Here is a 17,073-nt window from a genome sequence, read left to right as displayed (position 1 = left end):
CAGGAATTTCTCCAATATGAAACAGAAAGGCTTCATTTTCATTTTTTTAGTTGTTTGGAACTTCTCTACTTTCTCAGGAAACAGTGAGTAGCTAGTCAAATCATGACTTAGCTAAATTCATTATTTAAGTTGCTTAATTAAATACAATGTATTTAAAATGCAGTTCATGAACTGACTGTTGAATGTTTTATATTTTTTTCAAGTGACTGTTAATATAAATCAGCAACGTGATATTTTGCCAGTCGCAGCACAACTTAATTTTTCGTTGGGATGTCGAGCTGTGATACCGTGTCAGCATTACAGCCATCGATCAGACTGTTTCAAATGGTTTTACAAAAAGGACCAAAGTAGTAAGCAGGTTCAGTTGTTCTTCCAAGATAAGAGTGGAGTGCAATATCATCAAATGTCCAATCCCAAATTGAAAATTGGATCCAATCGTTCCTTGCTCATCAGCTCTTTTACTGAGGATGATGAAGGTGTGTACTGGTGTGAAACTTGCCAAGAAACGTGCCAAAAGTCCACTGACATCATAGTGAAGAAAGGTTTGTCCTGCTGTCATATTCTTTTTTTGCTAAGGCAGAATCTACCTGTGATTATGATTTTTACATTTGCCAAAGATAATTATCACAATCCTTTACTTCTCTTTTTTCAGAGACATGGAAAGAAGTCAATGAGACAGTTGTTGCTGGCAGCAGTTTTCAGCACACATGTTCAAGCAAACCTAATAAAATAAAATGGACTTTTGAAGCAATGACTGCTGTTGGGAAACCAGAACTAAGACGAACAACAGACAATTTGACTTTCAACAAGTCTATATATATTGGAAATGTCAGAAGAGAAGATGCTGGGAAATATACCTGCTGGATGAGTAGCTGTGTCGGACACAGTATTAAGCTATACACTATCAATTTGTGTGTAGTTACAGGTGAGAAACTAACACACAAACATCATTGTTTCATAGTAGAAGATAACCTGATGTAACCTTTTGATCTTTACTTACAGTATATGACAGTAAGGATTCATCTGCATCTTGCGCTGTGACGTGCGGCATGAAATCCAATAATCCAAACAGAACTTCAACTACATCTGTGCCTGTACATCCATACGGGTCCCTAAAGTGCAATATAGATTCAGTGTTTGATGGATACACTAGATTCACTACCAGTCACACATCATCAAATGCATTGAGCACAACAACAGGTGGGTGTTTAGCCATATGCTGTTTGTGAACCTTTTTCACCTGAATCAAAGAAATATTAATATTTAGTTTTTGGTTTAACAGGTTTTCAAAAAGAGCCCGAAGACTGGATCCCACTTATTTGTGGTATATCAGTATCATGCGTCATTTTCATGGCACTTATCATTTTCTGCGTCAAATCATGGTTACATTCAGGTAGGCTATGCAGCTGCACCTTACTTCCACTTCCTGTGTATATTATTGTTTTTTTTATGGTTTGCTTGAAAATTTTCCCCCTGTGATTCTGAATATGCTTCTGCTTCTGTCTCACCAAAGCATTTCCTGTTCAAATTTGTTGCTGTGGCTTGAATAGCAGGGTAAGTATCTGTGCTGACATTGAGGTGTAACCTAAAACTCTCATGCAGAAATGAAGTGTGTGCGTGTTGCTTTGTCTGGGTAATGAAATGTATTGCTTTTTACTGCAGGTGGAAGAGGAGTCTTCAGTGGTTTATTCATCAGTTATCATCAGGACACCCGGCAAAAGAATTAATCACATGACCTCTAGTGATTGTGTTTATTGTGAAATAAAAGTATAGAGAAAAAAAGTCCAGGATAAGTGCAGTCACTTTTATTTATATAGCACATTTTAAAACAATATGGATTGGTCTAAAGTGCTTTTCAGTTGACTGTTGAAATAGGTAAGGTCATTAAAGGGCACTGGTTAGAATTATACTTTCCATCGTTGCTGTCATTTTATTCAGTAACTAATTCCTCAAATTACTTAAATATGTAACTTCACCCACACACTTCTCAAGGGAAAATCTGAAACCATGAGTCTTTTTTTTCCAACAAAGGAATGATTTCTAATCGAATCTTTAACTGAACTTTTACCTAATTTTTCTGCTTGATCTCAGGAACATTCTCTGAAGGCAGGGCGGGTGTTTTAAAGTACATGGATCGAGATAATTTTAATGAGAAGCTTTGAGTGCGATACAGATGTTATGTAACAACATTTTTTTTGTTGTTGCTCAGTACAGAGGTGAGGTCCATTCATGAACTGCATGAAAGCACAGTTTCTGGTTACCTTGCAGATCAAGTTAAGATAAAACAAATGTAGGTAAAGTAGCAAAGTTGACCTCAAAATGTTACGGCAATTAAATGCTGCTTTCACAAAGAGAAATATTATTAGGTACATTAATTTAGTCGAGCTCAGCAATTAAAACAAATTTACAAACAATTTCTATTTTTTTTGCTAAAAGAAAAAATACTTTTTACACTAAATTTATTTCACAGCTGTATTTTGTGTTGCAGTTTTAGGTTTTACATAATCACCGCAGTAAAACAGCATCTAAGCAAAAGGTTGCATAAAAAAGGCTGTTAAAAGTGTTAAAACCACAGCAGAACTGCGTCTGCAGTGTTAATCAATAATGATCATCAGTGACAGCAAAACAATAACACCCTGCAGATAAAAGGTTATAGTATGATTATTACTGTGAGCAATATGTGTGTTTATATTGTGAGGACATTTTGGTGAGGATAGTCACTGAAAATAATATTTTGGATCCTTTTATTTGTTAAGGTGTTTTATTCAAAGTAAGGTATACAAAAAAGTGAAAACAATAGAAAAATAGTCTTAAGAAATAAAGTAAAACTCACTAAATGCATTGTTTAAAAAAGCAACAGACAATGAAAAAAATAAAGGAAATGTTTTAAGTTTTGGTGTTTAGTCAAAGATGGAAACACAAAGAGGAGGCTGTGGTGAAAATGACTGTGAATCAAGTGTGTTGTACTGTACTGTTTTACTTATATTTGACCTATGTCACTAATACCACCCACATCATAAAAACAAAAACACCAACACAGAAACTAATAAAATGCAAACTTAACATTTAACAATTAAAAACCAAACTGAAATCAGAAATTCCACCCTGAAAACTAAAATAACATCAAAATCAAAGGTGGAAAATCCTAAACTAAAATAACAATGGCAGTATTCATAGCAGTCATCTCCGAATAGCCTAAATTGAAAACAATTTGAGTACCTCACCCACTTTTTTTATACACCACAACACCAACCAACAGAGACAGACAGGACATGACACGCAGGACAAACCACTGCATCACGATCTGTCATTGGTGGTGGTGTGCACAGCTCTAAGGAAAACAAACCCAAATAAGGCAGCTGGCCCAAATAATATCCCCAGGCATTCACTCAGGCATGCTCATCAGAGCTGGATGGTGTATTCATAGACATATACAATCTGCCTATGCTTTGAGTCCACTACCAATGTGCCCCTCTCCAAGAAACATACTGCCACATGCTTAAACGACTCACATCAATTGTGATGAAGTGTTTTGAAAGGATCAAAAAGACTGTCCTGGCTACCTTGGACTCTTTACTTTATGCACACATACAGAATAGTCCACTAGAAGGTAGTAACACATCTGTGAAAATGCTGTTAGTTGACTGAAGCTGCATTTAATGCTGTCAGACTCTCTGAGAAGCTGCTCTTAGTCAGACTCACACCCTTTCTCTGTAACTGAGCTCTGAACTTCCTGTAAGATAGACCCCACTCAGTCAGAATTGGAAACCAGACATCAAACATCCGAACTGTGAGCGTTGGTATTACTCAGGGGCATGTGCTGAGTGCACTGCCACATGCTCTCTTAACATATGAGTGTGTGGACCCCCCTAATCAATACCAGAATTATAAAATTTACATATGAATCTAAAGTAATTGGGGTGATTACTGGCAGGGATGGCATAGAGAAGAGAAGTGAAATGACTAGTGGCCTGGTGTCAGGAAAATAATCTTGCCCTAAATGTAGATAAGAGCAAGGCGATCTGAGGAAAAGACACTCCAAGACAGAGGTAGAGGACACACATGAGGTTGGATTTCACCTGGTCTCACAACACCCAGCAGGTAGTGAAGAGCACATTGACTGTACTTTCTAAGATGACTAACAGGGCCCAGCTGCACTACTCAGGACAGGAACACTCTATTGTGCGAGAAAAACTGCACAATAAATCACAAGATCATCTTTTCATTAGTATAAGACATTTACACCACCAGGGCTGTCAGAATTGCCCACATCAACATTAAATACAACACACACTCACAACACCACCAGTTAACAGGTAGGTGGTAGATGCTAAAGGTAGATGCAACAGCAGTCTGAAATCAAAGACTGTAAGTCTCAAATCAGACTCATGAATAAGACAGTCAGTGTTGCCTCTCTTCTACCCCATCAATATTATTGACTATTACTGTAATTATTATTACCTGCTATGGCACAAATTTGTAAAGACCGGATTGCAAATATGCACAAAGCAGGTACAACTCAGGTTTTCACACTCAGGTCTGTTTTTAAAACTAATTTTATTGTTTGCCTTTTCAATACTTGCAATCTCTGTAAATTTTCTGGATTTTTTATTTTTATTTTATTTGAATAATTATTTTTGTTTTGTGTCAAGAGATTGGCAAAATTAAGTGTAAACTACTACTTTTATTTCCACTGTATGTATGCCAATAAAACCTCTAAACTTAATGCTCAGTAATATATACTTTTCACAGTACTGTGAAAACAGTAATAGTTTTCACAGTACTGATAATTTATTAACACAGGCTATTCGTATAGCCTGTGTTAATAAAAGCAGAGTACCTATAGTCTAAAAAACCTGTCTGTCCATGACGTCCATGTCCATTTCTTTCTATTTTATACACGGATGACCTGCTGTCGATATTTTAGCACTACCAGTAGGTGGCTGTAATGAGCTTCAAAGTTGGATGTCTACCGATTTGACACACCAAAGGAAGACGCTTCTCATTCATTGATGTTGCTAACTGTGTTCACTTTTTCTTTCATAACTAAAAAGACGTTTATTTCTTTCCGCGTTCGCTTCTTTATTTTTGAAAGGTAATATATTTTTAATGTTTCTGTAATAACATTGAAACGTTTAGCCTGGTAGCTTAAGTAACGTTCCGGTTAGCTACTAGGAAACCGAGTAGCTGTGTAGTAGTAGCCGTGTGTTTAGAACCCCGTTTAGGCCTTTGGTCAATAGTATTATAACGTTATCGAGAACGAACACTTAAAACATTTACCCTTTTTCCTCGGCTACTGCTCTTCGTGGTTTCGTAGACAATAATGCACTGTAACTGTTGTTTCGAGTGATTTACACCTAGATTAGAAAGCGTTATCACTGGCTATTAGCGAGCTAAAAGTTACAAACTCTGTTACCTATGGCGACAGGTGAAAATTTTTTGTTAATGATGGCATTGCTCCATCAGATGTTCCGACATGTATATATATGTATCTGCATATAATTTTCTTTCTTTAGGCTCAAAAACCTCAAAGTACCCGGGGAAAGATGGAGGCGCCACCTGTTACTGTAATGCCTGTCACTGGGGGCACAATTAACATGATGGAGTATCTGTTACAAGGTAAGATATCATGCATCCACCGAAGCTGAAGCAAGTAAGCAGGCAAATAACTAACAAACCCTGAGTGTTATACATAGCAATATAGTACTCATAGTGGCAATACTACAGATAGTAGCTTATAGTAAAAAAAAATGCAAAGCTATAGCAATAATCATTTAATAGTTGCATTGTGCAACTGTTCAGCACAATGAGTAAAGTTACATGAGCAACAGTCTTTGGTGTGAAAGTGAACAGTGTTACATATGTCACCTTTGACCTAAATTATTATGCACTAGCTCCTAAATAACAGCTAAATTCTTATTATAATATTATTATAAATAATTTTTAAAATGGTGCATTTACAATGTTTAAAACCTTATTTCTTAACTTGGTCACTCTATTGTAGAATACTGTGGGCCTTCTCCTGGACAATCGCAGTTTTGCCTAAAAAATGTATGGTCCAAAGTTTGGCCATGTATGATTGCTGTGAAGTTTTATCAAATACCTTTCAAGATATATTTTCTTTGAAATATGGACCATTGACCCTCTTCCAGCATTTTGTTTTTTGTCATACATACCAGATGTTTGAACACGAATATCTGTTAAAGATAATAAAGTTAAATGCATATGATTTCCATATCCAGATCTGCAGATCCAATCTGTAAAGTCTCATTTAAACACACACCAATTTTTAATGGTATACAATTGAATTTCACAATAATGCAAAATGGAAAATTATTTCTTAGTTATAAAAATGAAAACAAATCTTTTTTGGGGGGTTTAAATTTCATGCTGGATTGAGCAAATGTGAAGTTGTACCACAAAAATGAAAAATAGTAATGCATAGTTTAACCCAAATAGACCAAAATTCTAAATTCTGGAGGTTTCAGATGGTATTCTAATTACAACAGTGAAAATAATTTTGATTTATTGAGATAAGTTTAATAAATCAAAATGAGTATTTCATGACCTACTGAACTGTCTTATAATTTACACTAGGTTTAAAATATTACTGCATGTGCCCTGAAAGTGGGTGGATGTGTATTTTTTTTAAGGAAAATCCTTGAGGTATTTGATATATGAAGCAAAAATGTCAAAGCAATCATTATATATGTACAAACTATGGACGATCTGAGATAGTGGAGACTATATTTATAAATATAATATGTATAGAGTCCTGGCCATCAGATCAAATGTAATTTTTTGTATTTGTTCCTTGTGCACTTTATTTAATCAGGGAGTGTGTTGGACCAGGCCCTGGAAAGCCTCTTGCATCGCCTTCGAGGTCTGTGCGATAACATGGAACCTGAGACTTTTACTGATCATGAGTTGGTTTACCTTCTCAAAGGCCAGCAAGGAAACCCCTTCATTTTGCGTGCCCGCCGTTCCCTCTCCCACCCAACTGCTCCATGGCACCTACGCTACCTTGGTCAATCTGAAGTGGGAGACAAGAGTCGCCACGCTTTGGTACGCAACTGTGTTGATGTTGCTGCCTCTCACAGCCTTCCGGAGTTCCTCAATGAGATGGGCTTCCGCATGGACCATGAGTTTGTCAGCAATGGACACATATTTCGTAAAGGTGCAATGAAAATTGTGGTCAGTAAGCTGTCACGCATACTTGTACCAGGGAATACAGAAAACACTGAGCATCTGTCACTTTCATACCTGGTGGAGCTGAGTGTTTTGGCTCCTGCAGGACAAGACACTGTGTCAGAAGACATGCGCAGCTTTGCTGAACAACTCAAACCCCTGGTTCACTTGGAAAAGATTGACCCTAGCAAACAGAGACATTAGCCAGTTTTCCACAAAAAGGAACTCTCCCCTGGTGACTGGGAACCTTGGGAGGGACTCCATGAGTTTCCACCAGAGGAACCAGGTCTAAGTCAACTTCTGAGGGAATTATTTCACTCTCAAAAAAAGTTCCTTCTCAGGGCAGTATATTTTGAAAATTCAGTAACATTGGTGTTGGGGCTTGCAGCATTGGAACACAACTGATTGGCAGCCTCCTTGCACTATTTTAGTTAACTGCCTGAGCTATAGCTGATGTTATAGAGAGGGAGGTTGTTTTCAAGTGGGATAGTTTTTGAATAAAGGGGTTGGGGGGACTAAACTAAGTGGTAAGTTAGAGGAATAAAATATTTTCTTTTTGTATTGTCTCACAAAGCTTATGTTCTAAAGCAAAATTAAACATGGTCACACTTTTATGAAGGAAAAGCCATGTGGGAAGTTGTGGAATTTCCAGATTTTGTGTGAATGGAAGCAAAGATTCATCCTGTCCTCCGTGGCTGCTTTACTGTGTGCTTCAAAGAGACACTGACCTGCAGGTATGACACAAAGAGCAGGGAAAAGAGACATAGACGCCTAATATGTAACGTCCTCATTATCAACTATAAAACCCCACTTTTAAAAACACCTGTCACTTGTCACCTGAACTAATGTGCATAACCATTGTATGTTTTTTGTTTGTTTGTTTTTTGGTTTTTTTAATAAAATGAAATAGAGTCTATATATAGTCTTGATTTAACAGTTACGTGTTTGGTCAATTTTTAATGAGATAGAGAACATTTCAGCTAATACTGTTAAACATCACTGCATTCTACTAACTTCTACCAAATCATGGTTCTATAAGTTAGGCTGTAGGCAGTCGTATACCTGTGCTAACAATTAATACAATTCCTGGAAAGCTGAAAAATGATTTTAGTTGTTTATTTTTACAAATGATAACAAACTAGATAATATTTTTCATGTATCAACATTTCAAAACAGAATTTGAGATGTATGATTTTGGGTATTTTTCAGTGTATTGGAATCCTTTTTATGTTTAAAGTTTCTTTTCAACACTCAGCTTTAATGGATATGTTCACTTCATCCCACTAGGGGTCTCTGTTTCTCTTCTTGTAAATATCCTGATTGAAGCAAATTGGATGCTACCTCACATCATCTACATGAGCTGTGGTTGCCATGGAAATAATTAGCTGTGAGATCTGCACATCTTTCCCCCCACTCTAATTAGCTTTCTCAATTGCTTAATGATACATAGACCTGTGAAAGCCTTCCTTTCTTCCCCTCAACAAAAGCATTGATTTTCCCTCTCTTTCCCCTCTCATTTCTACTGTTAACCCATTAGTGCCTCTTTCATGGGAACATGAGCTGGAACTATTACACATGAAAGCACTACATCTGCTTCAGGTTCTCCACTGTTAATATCGAAATCCAGAAAGGCCCATGCAGTAGTGTGTCAACATTATGGCCCGATCTAACTGCGGAGACCAAAGTAACTAATGCACATCCTGTCAGTTATGATAATAATGTTGGTAATAAGGCATGAGTGCTTCTAATAATACCCCTACAGGAAGATGCATTTGCAGAGATTGAGATGTAAAGTGACCGCGTGCATGTCTGAGGGGGAGAGCTCCAGGGCAGATGGCTGTCTCTACATGTTGACCTACCTGCGTATCATGGCTGATGAGGACAAACTCACTGAGGTGGAAAGGTGAGATGGCAGTGCTTCCACATACATTTGGTGCAAGTTGAAAAACAAAACAAAACGAACTTTGAACATTTACTAATATGTTAAAAATGTGTACTTTTCTAATCTTGTTTTGAAGTTAAAGTTAAATTGAACTGCTACTTGGTACACAGGAGTTGCCTGTCAGTGAGACTGGATTATCTGATGGAGACAGTTTTATGTTCCAACAACCAGAAGCAGACTGCCGGCCCTTAGGACTAAAGCATGATGTTTCAGCTCTGAGTGAATTATGTATTAAAGAGGCAGATGCCTCCTTGCCCAAGGCTTTATATGTCCAGCATGGATACACTACAGTCTACTGGCTTTCTTCCACTTAAACTTGTGTTTAGCACAGTGCTCTTTGGTGATGAGCTAGACTCCCACTGCACCTCCACTCAGCACTGCATTGCCTGGAGAACAGAGGCATAGTTAGGCTAATCAGTGTCTTGGCATCAAGCCTACTTGGCTATTGTGGATGTAGCCAGCCACTGACTTGCACAAGTAAGAGATTTAACTCATTGCTGGAGGCAATATGATCTGTTCTGTGGTTTATTTCAAGAAACTGAGACCAGAGCGACACCCTTTCAGAACGTGATATGGTTAAGGTTGCAGTACTCGAATGATTATTAATCTTATTCACTTTCATTGTTGGGTTGTTAATACTATTTCATAATGCCTGAAGCCTGAAATACTTTCATCATCGATTAATTTTTCAATTTGACGACGCAGAGAAGGGTATATTCCTTTTCATCGCTTACTCCCAGCTCCAGGAATATCAGTTTTCTTTTAATGGATCATCCAGTCTGTAAAATGCCAGAAGAGAATAACAAAAAGAAAACAAAGTACAAGTCTCACTGAAGTTCTTCAAAGAACAATGTTTTGCCATTATTGCTTACTTGTTTCTAACCAACAGACCAAAGTTTGACAGTATTTAATTTTCAAAGTGGTAATTGATCCACCCCATAAAATGACTGACTCTACTGTGGACACTAACTGAAAAAGGTAATTTATTCTTCGAGTTGTGCATGTGCATTTTGTCTGAAAGCATAGCCTTTAATAATCTTTGGCATCAGTTTATTATAACACAATTACACTCTCTTCAGCTTTGAGCATGAGAGCGGTGCATGCTGATTTCCCTCTCTGGACCATTTGGTCGTTCTCTGTTTTTAACGGTTAAATATAATTAATTGGCTAAGGCTAAGATTGTGTTAGTTAATCATATTCTGTTAGCCCTCTGAAACAGGGATGGAAGCCATTACCTGCACATGCCTTTACTTTCCTCTTTACAACACAGTCTTAATTAAAACTCTTGGCACCAATTGTCTTCGCTGCCTCTGTTCATAGTTGGCAGTGAAGACGCCAAGATGCCACAGAAATCTGGCACTGGCTCGGGGCAGGAAGTCTTCAAGTCAGCCTACTTTGGGTCAAAGCCAAGAAGGGGTGAAATCCAGCGTCGCCTACTCAGAAATGTTCCCAATACTTGGATATGAGCCCTCTCCTTCCTGTGTCATTGGGAACCCATATGCTTGTTAGAGAGTGTGGGTTATTTGCTGAGAGGGGAGGGAGAACCAAAGGAGGTGCTTTCCCAGACAGACATAGATCTCCCTAGGGTGTTCTTGTGGCTTCTCTAGATTCCTCTACTTCCAACCGTGCTGGGCAGAATGGGGTGCAGGGATAAATTGCACAACACCACGAGGTTGTGAGTGATGGCCAAAATGCCAGGGCCAAAGAAATCCGTAAAGGTATTATAGAAATAGTTGGGGGGGAAGTGTCCCTTTCCTTATTTGAAAGAAATTCCAGAACAGTTTCTAACCATGCAAAATAACAGGCACAAAGCTCTGACTTGTTGTTCATGTGGTGCTCTGCCTTGCTTGTGGCTGACTGAGGTGATTATTGCTGTGCAGAACACACTGTTCTAGGATCAGCCATTCAGTGCTTTAAGCCAGCCTTGCTGCCTCTGGTATGTCTGGTATGGGGACAACTTAGCCGTCAGCCTGGAAGGGACTGAAGTTGTAGTTTTTAAACTTGTGCTGCCAGAGCCTTTGTCTTTGACTCTTAGTTCTTTGCTTTTCCCTTTTTCTCTTGAGACTCACTCCTGCTGTGGGTCTCTGGATCTGATCATTTGCCTTTTTTTGATAGTCACAATCACTTTTCTTTCGCTTCATTTGTAATCAAGACACATTGTGTATTCTCGAGTGTCACCAAAATTGTGGCATTCATAAGTGTTCCAGGGGAAGCATCTCAAGTAGAACCTTGTCTCGGAGACTAGAGGCTACGAGAGGCTTGACTCGCTCCTCCTCTGGTTTGATTGAAATTCTTGGCATGCAATAATCAAAATACAATAAACCATCACCCATTAATTATATTTGTAGTCAGAATAGGGTTTGTAGGCTTATTACACACAAACTATTAGCAACATGGCATTTTAACCATGTGATTGTACTGATGCTGAACATTAAGTCATTCCGTGACACACTATATGACACATCCTCCCACATTTAAAAGCGTGCTATTTTTGACGCATATTTCTCAACATCACTCATGTCTGAGTGCACAGTGTGGCCTTGTTGTGCAACTTTTAAGTACTGCTTCTGTCCATGCAGAGTTGAACGCAGGAAAAAGGTGGAGTCCTCAGACAGTTTGAGACACCTTTCTGCACAGGGGCTGTTTTGATGATGGATGTGTCATTGAAAATGAGCGTGTTTATTTTAACTAAAGTGTAGTGACTAGAATACACACGTCTACATTTGGGTCCAAGGGTCTGTAGATGATGTATAATTGTAGTGAAATGCATTTGTCCTCTTTTAAATATTTTGATGGCAATGGATTGACAGCAAAAAGCCCCCACAGGTTATAGCTGTTAAAATGCTTGCTTGGAGTGGCTGCCTCACTTCTAAATAATATTAGTTTTTATGTTTTTATTTTTTTTATTCTTTACTGGAAGTGAGAATCTGCAGAAGTAGGACTGTTTTAAGGTGTGAATAAGTGAACAAGTAATACTCTCCCTACAGCAACCATCAGCACTGCATGCGTGAGTCCGCCTAAAGCTGTCAGGCAGTGTTTCTGTAAACATGTAAGTTCCACAAATCTTTCTTAGATTGTTACAGGTAAAAGGGTCAGGTAGCCTAGTGTTTATAAGGGGAGATGGCCAATCGGATTCAAGCACCTGTGACTCTGTCCCCGCCCAGCCGTCAGCTCTTAGAAGAAGGTGGTAGGATAAAGGATCGGAGACCCCCACCGCCTCGACCCCTCGGTCAGTGCAGCTGAAGAATTGCGCACACGGATCTGACCGGAGCTCAATGCGCCGGGCAGAGTGTCTTTGAGGCAAATGCGTTTTGAAATGATAATATGTAAGTCTTTTGTTTACCCTCATTTCTGTGAAGTATGGAGGAGATATATATATATATACATATATATATATATATATATATATATATATATATATATATATATATATATATATATATATATATATATATATATATTCATTCTGGCATCTGAAGCACCCCCCCCCCCCGGATTAAAATCTAGGGTTAACTAATCTCGGTTAATCTGAACTAAATCTGTCTAATCGGCATAGAAAATTACACTCACTGAGGTATTGCCCGCAAATAATCAGCGGAGCCGGGCGCCGTAAGTTCTCCCTGAAGGGCATTTGGACATTGCACACCGTGCACGCGACAATTTGTTACGCTCAGACTTTTTTTTTAAAGAGAAAAACCCGTGTCGCAATTGTGCAGGAATTTTTCCTTTCTCTGCGTTACACATTGTCTTGCTTTATTAGGGCTGGACACGGAGGCTGGTACACAAAGCACCATGTGACGCTCCGCCACAAAGATCATTATGCGGAGTTTTGATTAAGAATTTTGGGTTTTTGCCCCCTTCGTTAGTAGCCTAACTGAGGCGCAGGAGAGAGGAGGGAGAGCAGCAGAGAAAAGAGGGAGAGCGAGAGAGAGAGAGTTCGGGATTTCGCTGTAATCATGTTTGGAGAGTATTGATTTCGTGAGCGCACTCCAATTGGCAGCATCTCTACTATACAGCGCCGGCGCGTCATCCTCGGTTCACATCGACGGAACGAGTTGTAAGCAAATGAGAACATGTGTGGGATCTGAGTGAGTGAGAAAAGGCAAGGGGTGATAGAGGGGAGCAAGAGGAGGTGTGATAAAAGCCAATTTTATCATCCCGACGAGTGGATACGAGATTTGATTGCCGGACTATTTTTCCCTCCTTTATATTTTTCAGACAGGGAATTTATCGATTCGTCACAAGCGCACGCCTCTTCATTATAATTGCAGACAGTTGGGTGCTGTTCAGGCTGAATGGACTTGAATGTGCCGCTGCCAGCTTAATCCGTGCAGACTGGAAGATTTAATAATTCACGGTAATCACGCATTATCGCCTCAGTGGATGCTCTCTACACAGCCCTGGTGATTTCCCCCCTCTTTCCCGTTTCTTCCTGTTGTCTTCTGGAGGATTTATCGACGGCTGCTTTTCTCCTTATCTGAAAGATCATCTGTTGCTGCAACTGGATTGAGAAGCCCCCATGACTGACACGGGTTTGAATGTTTTAAGGTGATGCGGACTGCCAAATAAATAGTTCAGTCACCATTAGAGAATTTACTTCAGGTAAAATGGACAAGAAATTATTATTACTTTTATTACTTCTGCTATCTCTACACGCGAGGCTATGATTTTGCTTTCATTCATCATGATTCTTCTACTCCGCTGAATTGCCCATTATTGATTCAGACTGAGCTTAATAGCCATATTACAAGGCAAATTCCTACGTGAAGCGATATTGAAGACAGCGGGATACGTGAATCGTGGAGGTATTTCCCCACCCTTGCTCTACGTTTGATTTATTCTTTTTTCAACTGAAGGGTAAATGTTGATGATGGAGGACGACGAATTAGACGCTCATCAGGTTGATTCGGATTTCGAGCCTCAAAGCCGCCCTCGCTCATGCACCTGGCCGCTGCCTTGTCCACAGGATTTCCCCGGTGGACACGAGGTGAACGTAGGTCTTCCACTGGCCAGCATCAAGGTAGAACCGGAAGACATCCCCGCTTGCAGAGCGGGGCTCGTGGGCGGAACGCCGGGAGAGCTGAAGCATCCAGCCGGCGCCCCTGCACCCACAGGCGCGACGCACCCATGCTTGGCTGGCGCGGCTCTGGATGTCACCGGACCCCTGCGCAAAGCCAAATCCTCGCGGCGAAACGCGTGGGGGAACCAGTCCTACGCGGATCTCATTACCCGCGCTATTGAGAGCACCCCAGAAAAAAGACTCACACTGTCACAGATATACGACTGGATGGTCCGTTATGTGCCCTATTTCAAGGATAAGGGCGACAGTAACAGCTCAGCTGGCTGGAAGGTAAGAAATAAAGCAGCCGGGCCAGCGTGACAAGGTTGTGATAATCACAGTGATAATATCGATTATTATTCCTGTTCACTAAGCTATTATGATTCTTTCACCCCGCGTGACTTACACGTTACCGTGGGATTCCGCGTCTGTTACGCATGAATGGTGCCATGCGTTATCTTGTCTTAGTTCATTACTGCCGTCAGTCATTTTAATATATCACTGAGGCAAATTGTAATAGAGTGGAGTGGAATCACTTGTTACGTCTTTATATGAAAAAGAAAAAATGAGACAGAGAGAGGAAAGAAAAAAGGGGCTTTTCTCATCCCAGCTGCAGAGAGCCTGGTCATGATGGGCAGCAGTGTTCATAATAGCGCATAAAATCCCCTCAGTGGGAATAGGACCTCAGCGGTTCACGATGAATCTCAGTACATGTTGCTAATAATAGATAAACAGAGAAAATCATCCCATGCATTTTCATGCAGAGAGAAAGTCCAGATCTTTTAGTTATGATTAAAACATATCTAAGAATCAATGGAGTGACACTTGTAGGAGATCACAGGTCAACTGACCACCATGTAAATATTTAGTGGGGCGTCTACAATTGACCACAGTCCACTACCACCGCCTGTCTGGCTGAGAGCCTAGAGTAACCTCCTGGACATCTGCCCATGTTATCAGCCCCTGCTCCCAGCCTCATCTTGTTTCTATTCATTATAGGCAGCTGAGGACAGCGAGAGGGGGCAGAGGGATCAGCAGGGCAGCAGTGCTTGTCCTGATGGTGTAACTTTGCAGAGCTGAGCTTTGAGACTAGATGTTAGTTGATTTTCATGTCAATACAGAAAAGACGTGCTGAGTGTGATGGCTCTTTGTAGATGCAGTGCGAGTCACTAGAATGTTACTAATTCCTGGGTCTGTAGATTATGTGTATGTAAGCAAGATGATTAGATAAGATAAGAGATCTTTCACATTAGCTTCATGTTAAGCAACCACACTTCTCTTCCAACCTAATGCTTGGTGCTAAATTTATCTTGTTAAATACTTTCACATTATTTCTATTCATCCACAGGGTGTGCCATTTACACCATGACATATCATCAAATATCAAAGTAATGGCATGACTTCAACTTGCATTTGTCTTATCTTTCTGAAGAATTAACCTTTTGTCAAAACATAGTCTGTCACCAGAGCTGAGTCTAATTTTTTTTTTCTGGGTGGGGGCCTCAGCTGTAGCACCTGACTGTCATTTTAAGCCTGTCCTGTTAAACTGAACTGACTGTTAAGGTGTGGCCTCAGGTAGACTTCTTCATTAGCTCTCCATTTACACCAGCAACCACGGGGCCTCTTTATCTTTCGCGCCAAAGCCCTACTATGCTATTTATGAAACTGCAAATTAAGGGTGTTGACAGTGGCAGTCTGAGGTCCTGTGCTATTTCAGGCCACAGGCGAGACGTGGGGCCCATTCCAGGTAATGATGGGGGATTAGGTAAGTCGTTTACAGCAGGCAGCCGTAATGTCAGTAACAGGCCTGACCTGGTTTTGGTCAGAGACAGAGAGGTAATATAAACATACACTTAGAAGTCACATGTGCAGCTCATCTAAAGGAACCAAGCAAACAGCTGGTGGAATACTGCCGCCCAGCAGCATACCTGTACATGCAACACAACATTCATCTCCAAGTTTGTAGTAGCTGTGGCTCAATATATAAGAGTTGCATATGAAATCATGTCCAATCCATAATAAATAAGTCAGTATGAAGCCACATGGACCCCAAATCCATCTGTCTTCTCTCTTACTGTACGTGTGCATAAAACAGGTGCACTCTGATACATATAATTTTACAACCACATCAAGCAATTAAATTTGACAGTAGCATTTGTGAGTTGGGAGTATTCATGACATTTTGATCCCAATCAACAATATTGTATGAGCAGAGCTTTTCATGTAAAACTCTTTTTTTTTCTATAGTGGCAGAGAAACAGGGAAAACAAAACAAAAATAATACGGTGATGCAATCAAATGAAATTAAGTGGTATAAGTTTGCAGTTTCAATGCGAAGTTCAAAGGTGGAGGTTGGTTTTCTTGAAAGGAGTGGTCATGGTTTGGAGGGATAACCAACTTAAAGACATTGAAATCTCTCGAGGCTGTTGTTATTGAACATAGCGGTTCTAGAAAAATCTTATAGAGCAGATTGTGTTGCCGTGACTGCAATCGGAAAGGATGTGATGCTGGCTTGATGCTGGGTAGTAGACAGCCAGTACACCTAGACAGTGCCATTAAGCTCCTATAAATACCTAATGGCTTCTGACTTCTAGGAAGGCTGCAGTATTCTGAGGTCACGGCTTCCTAATCAGCTCCTTAGTGGAGGGAGGATAGAACTGTGTTCTTGTGAACCCCTATTAGATTAGTGGCAACTTCACTGGCTTTCATTTTCTAGTTTTCTGTACATAAACTGATCCAACCCAGAAATTAATGGGATTTTGAACTGATGTTAGTGACTGATACTGAATCTCCTCCATATATGTGTGTCCTTTATGTATTCAAGGCTACTTACATCTGAGTGCAAGCATCCGTGAGTGCATGTGGACGCATTCTGCATTTGTGC

General features: G+C 39.9%; 2 protein-coding genes and 1 long non-coding RNA gene across 3 annotated transcripts in view; all 3 read left to right on the top strand.

The window, feature by feature from the left end:
- The first annotated feature begins 1,298 nt into the window (after positions 1–1,298).
- Positions 1,299–1,773, top strand: LOC134635935 (uncharacterized). The gene is made up of 3 exons (XR_010094992.1): positions 1,299–1,393; positions 1,514–1,554; positions 1,663–1,773. It is a non-coding gene; the product is annotated as an uncharacterized LOC134635935 (long non-coding RNA).
- Positions 1,774–4,976: 3,203 nt separating this feature from the next.
- On the top strand, positions 4,977–8,104 carry med18 (mediator of RNA polymerase II transcription, subunit 18 homolog (yeast)). The gene is made up of 3 exons (XM_063486653.1): positions 4,977–5,095; positions 5,517–5,619; positions 6,836–8,104. Exons 2-3 carry the CDS (start codon positions 5,547–5,549, stop codon positions 7,390–7,392), a joined length of 630 nt encoding a protein of 209 aa, XP_063342723.1. The 5' UTR covers positions 4,977–5,095; positions 5,517–5,546; the 3' UTR covers positions 7,393–8,104.
- A 4,710-nt stretch (positions 8,105–12,814) lies between these two features.
- Positions 12,815–17,073, top strand: part of LOC134636595 (forkhead box protein O3) — a 29,118-nt gene continuing 24,859 nt past the window's right edge. The window contains exon 1 of the mRNA XM_063486651.1: positions 12,815–14,480. Coding sequence (XP_063342721.1) covers positions 13,992–14,480 — 489 coding nt within the window. The 5' untranslated portion in view covers positions 12,815–13,991. The remainder of the gene's footprint in view (positions 14,481–17,073) is intronic.

This window comes from Pelmatolapia mariae, linkage group LG10_11 (assembly GCF_036321145.2).
Source record: "Pelmatolapia mariae isolate MD_Pm_ZW linkage group LG10_11, Pm_UMD_F_2, whole genome shotgun sequence".
Lineage (NCBI taxonomy): Eukaryota > Metazoa > Chordata > Actinopteri > Cichliformes > Cichlidae > Pelmatolapia > Pelmatolapia mariae.
This window is presented reverse-complemented; position numbering and strand designations above follow the sequence as displayed.

Excerpts from the sequence above, each read along its gene's own strand:
- med18 (XM_063486653.1), top strand. The coding sequence starts at position 5,547 with ATGGAGGCGCCACCTGTTACTGTAATGCCTGTCACTGGGGGCACAATT. Across the intron at positions 5,620-6,835 it reads GATGGAGTATCTGTTACAAG|GGAGTGTGTTGGACCAGGCC; the intron begins GTAAGATATCAT and ends TTATTTAATCAG.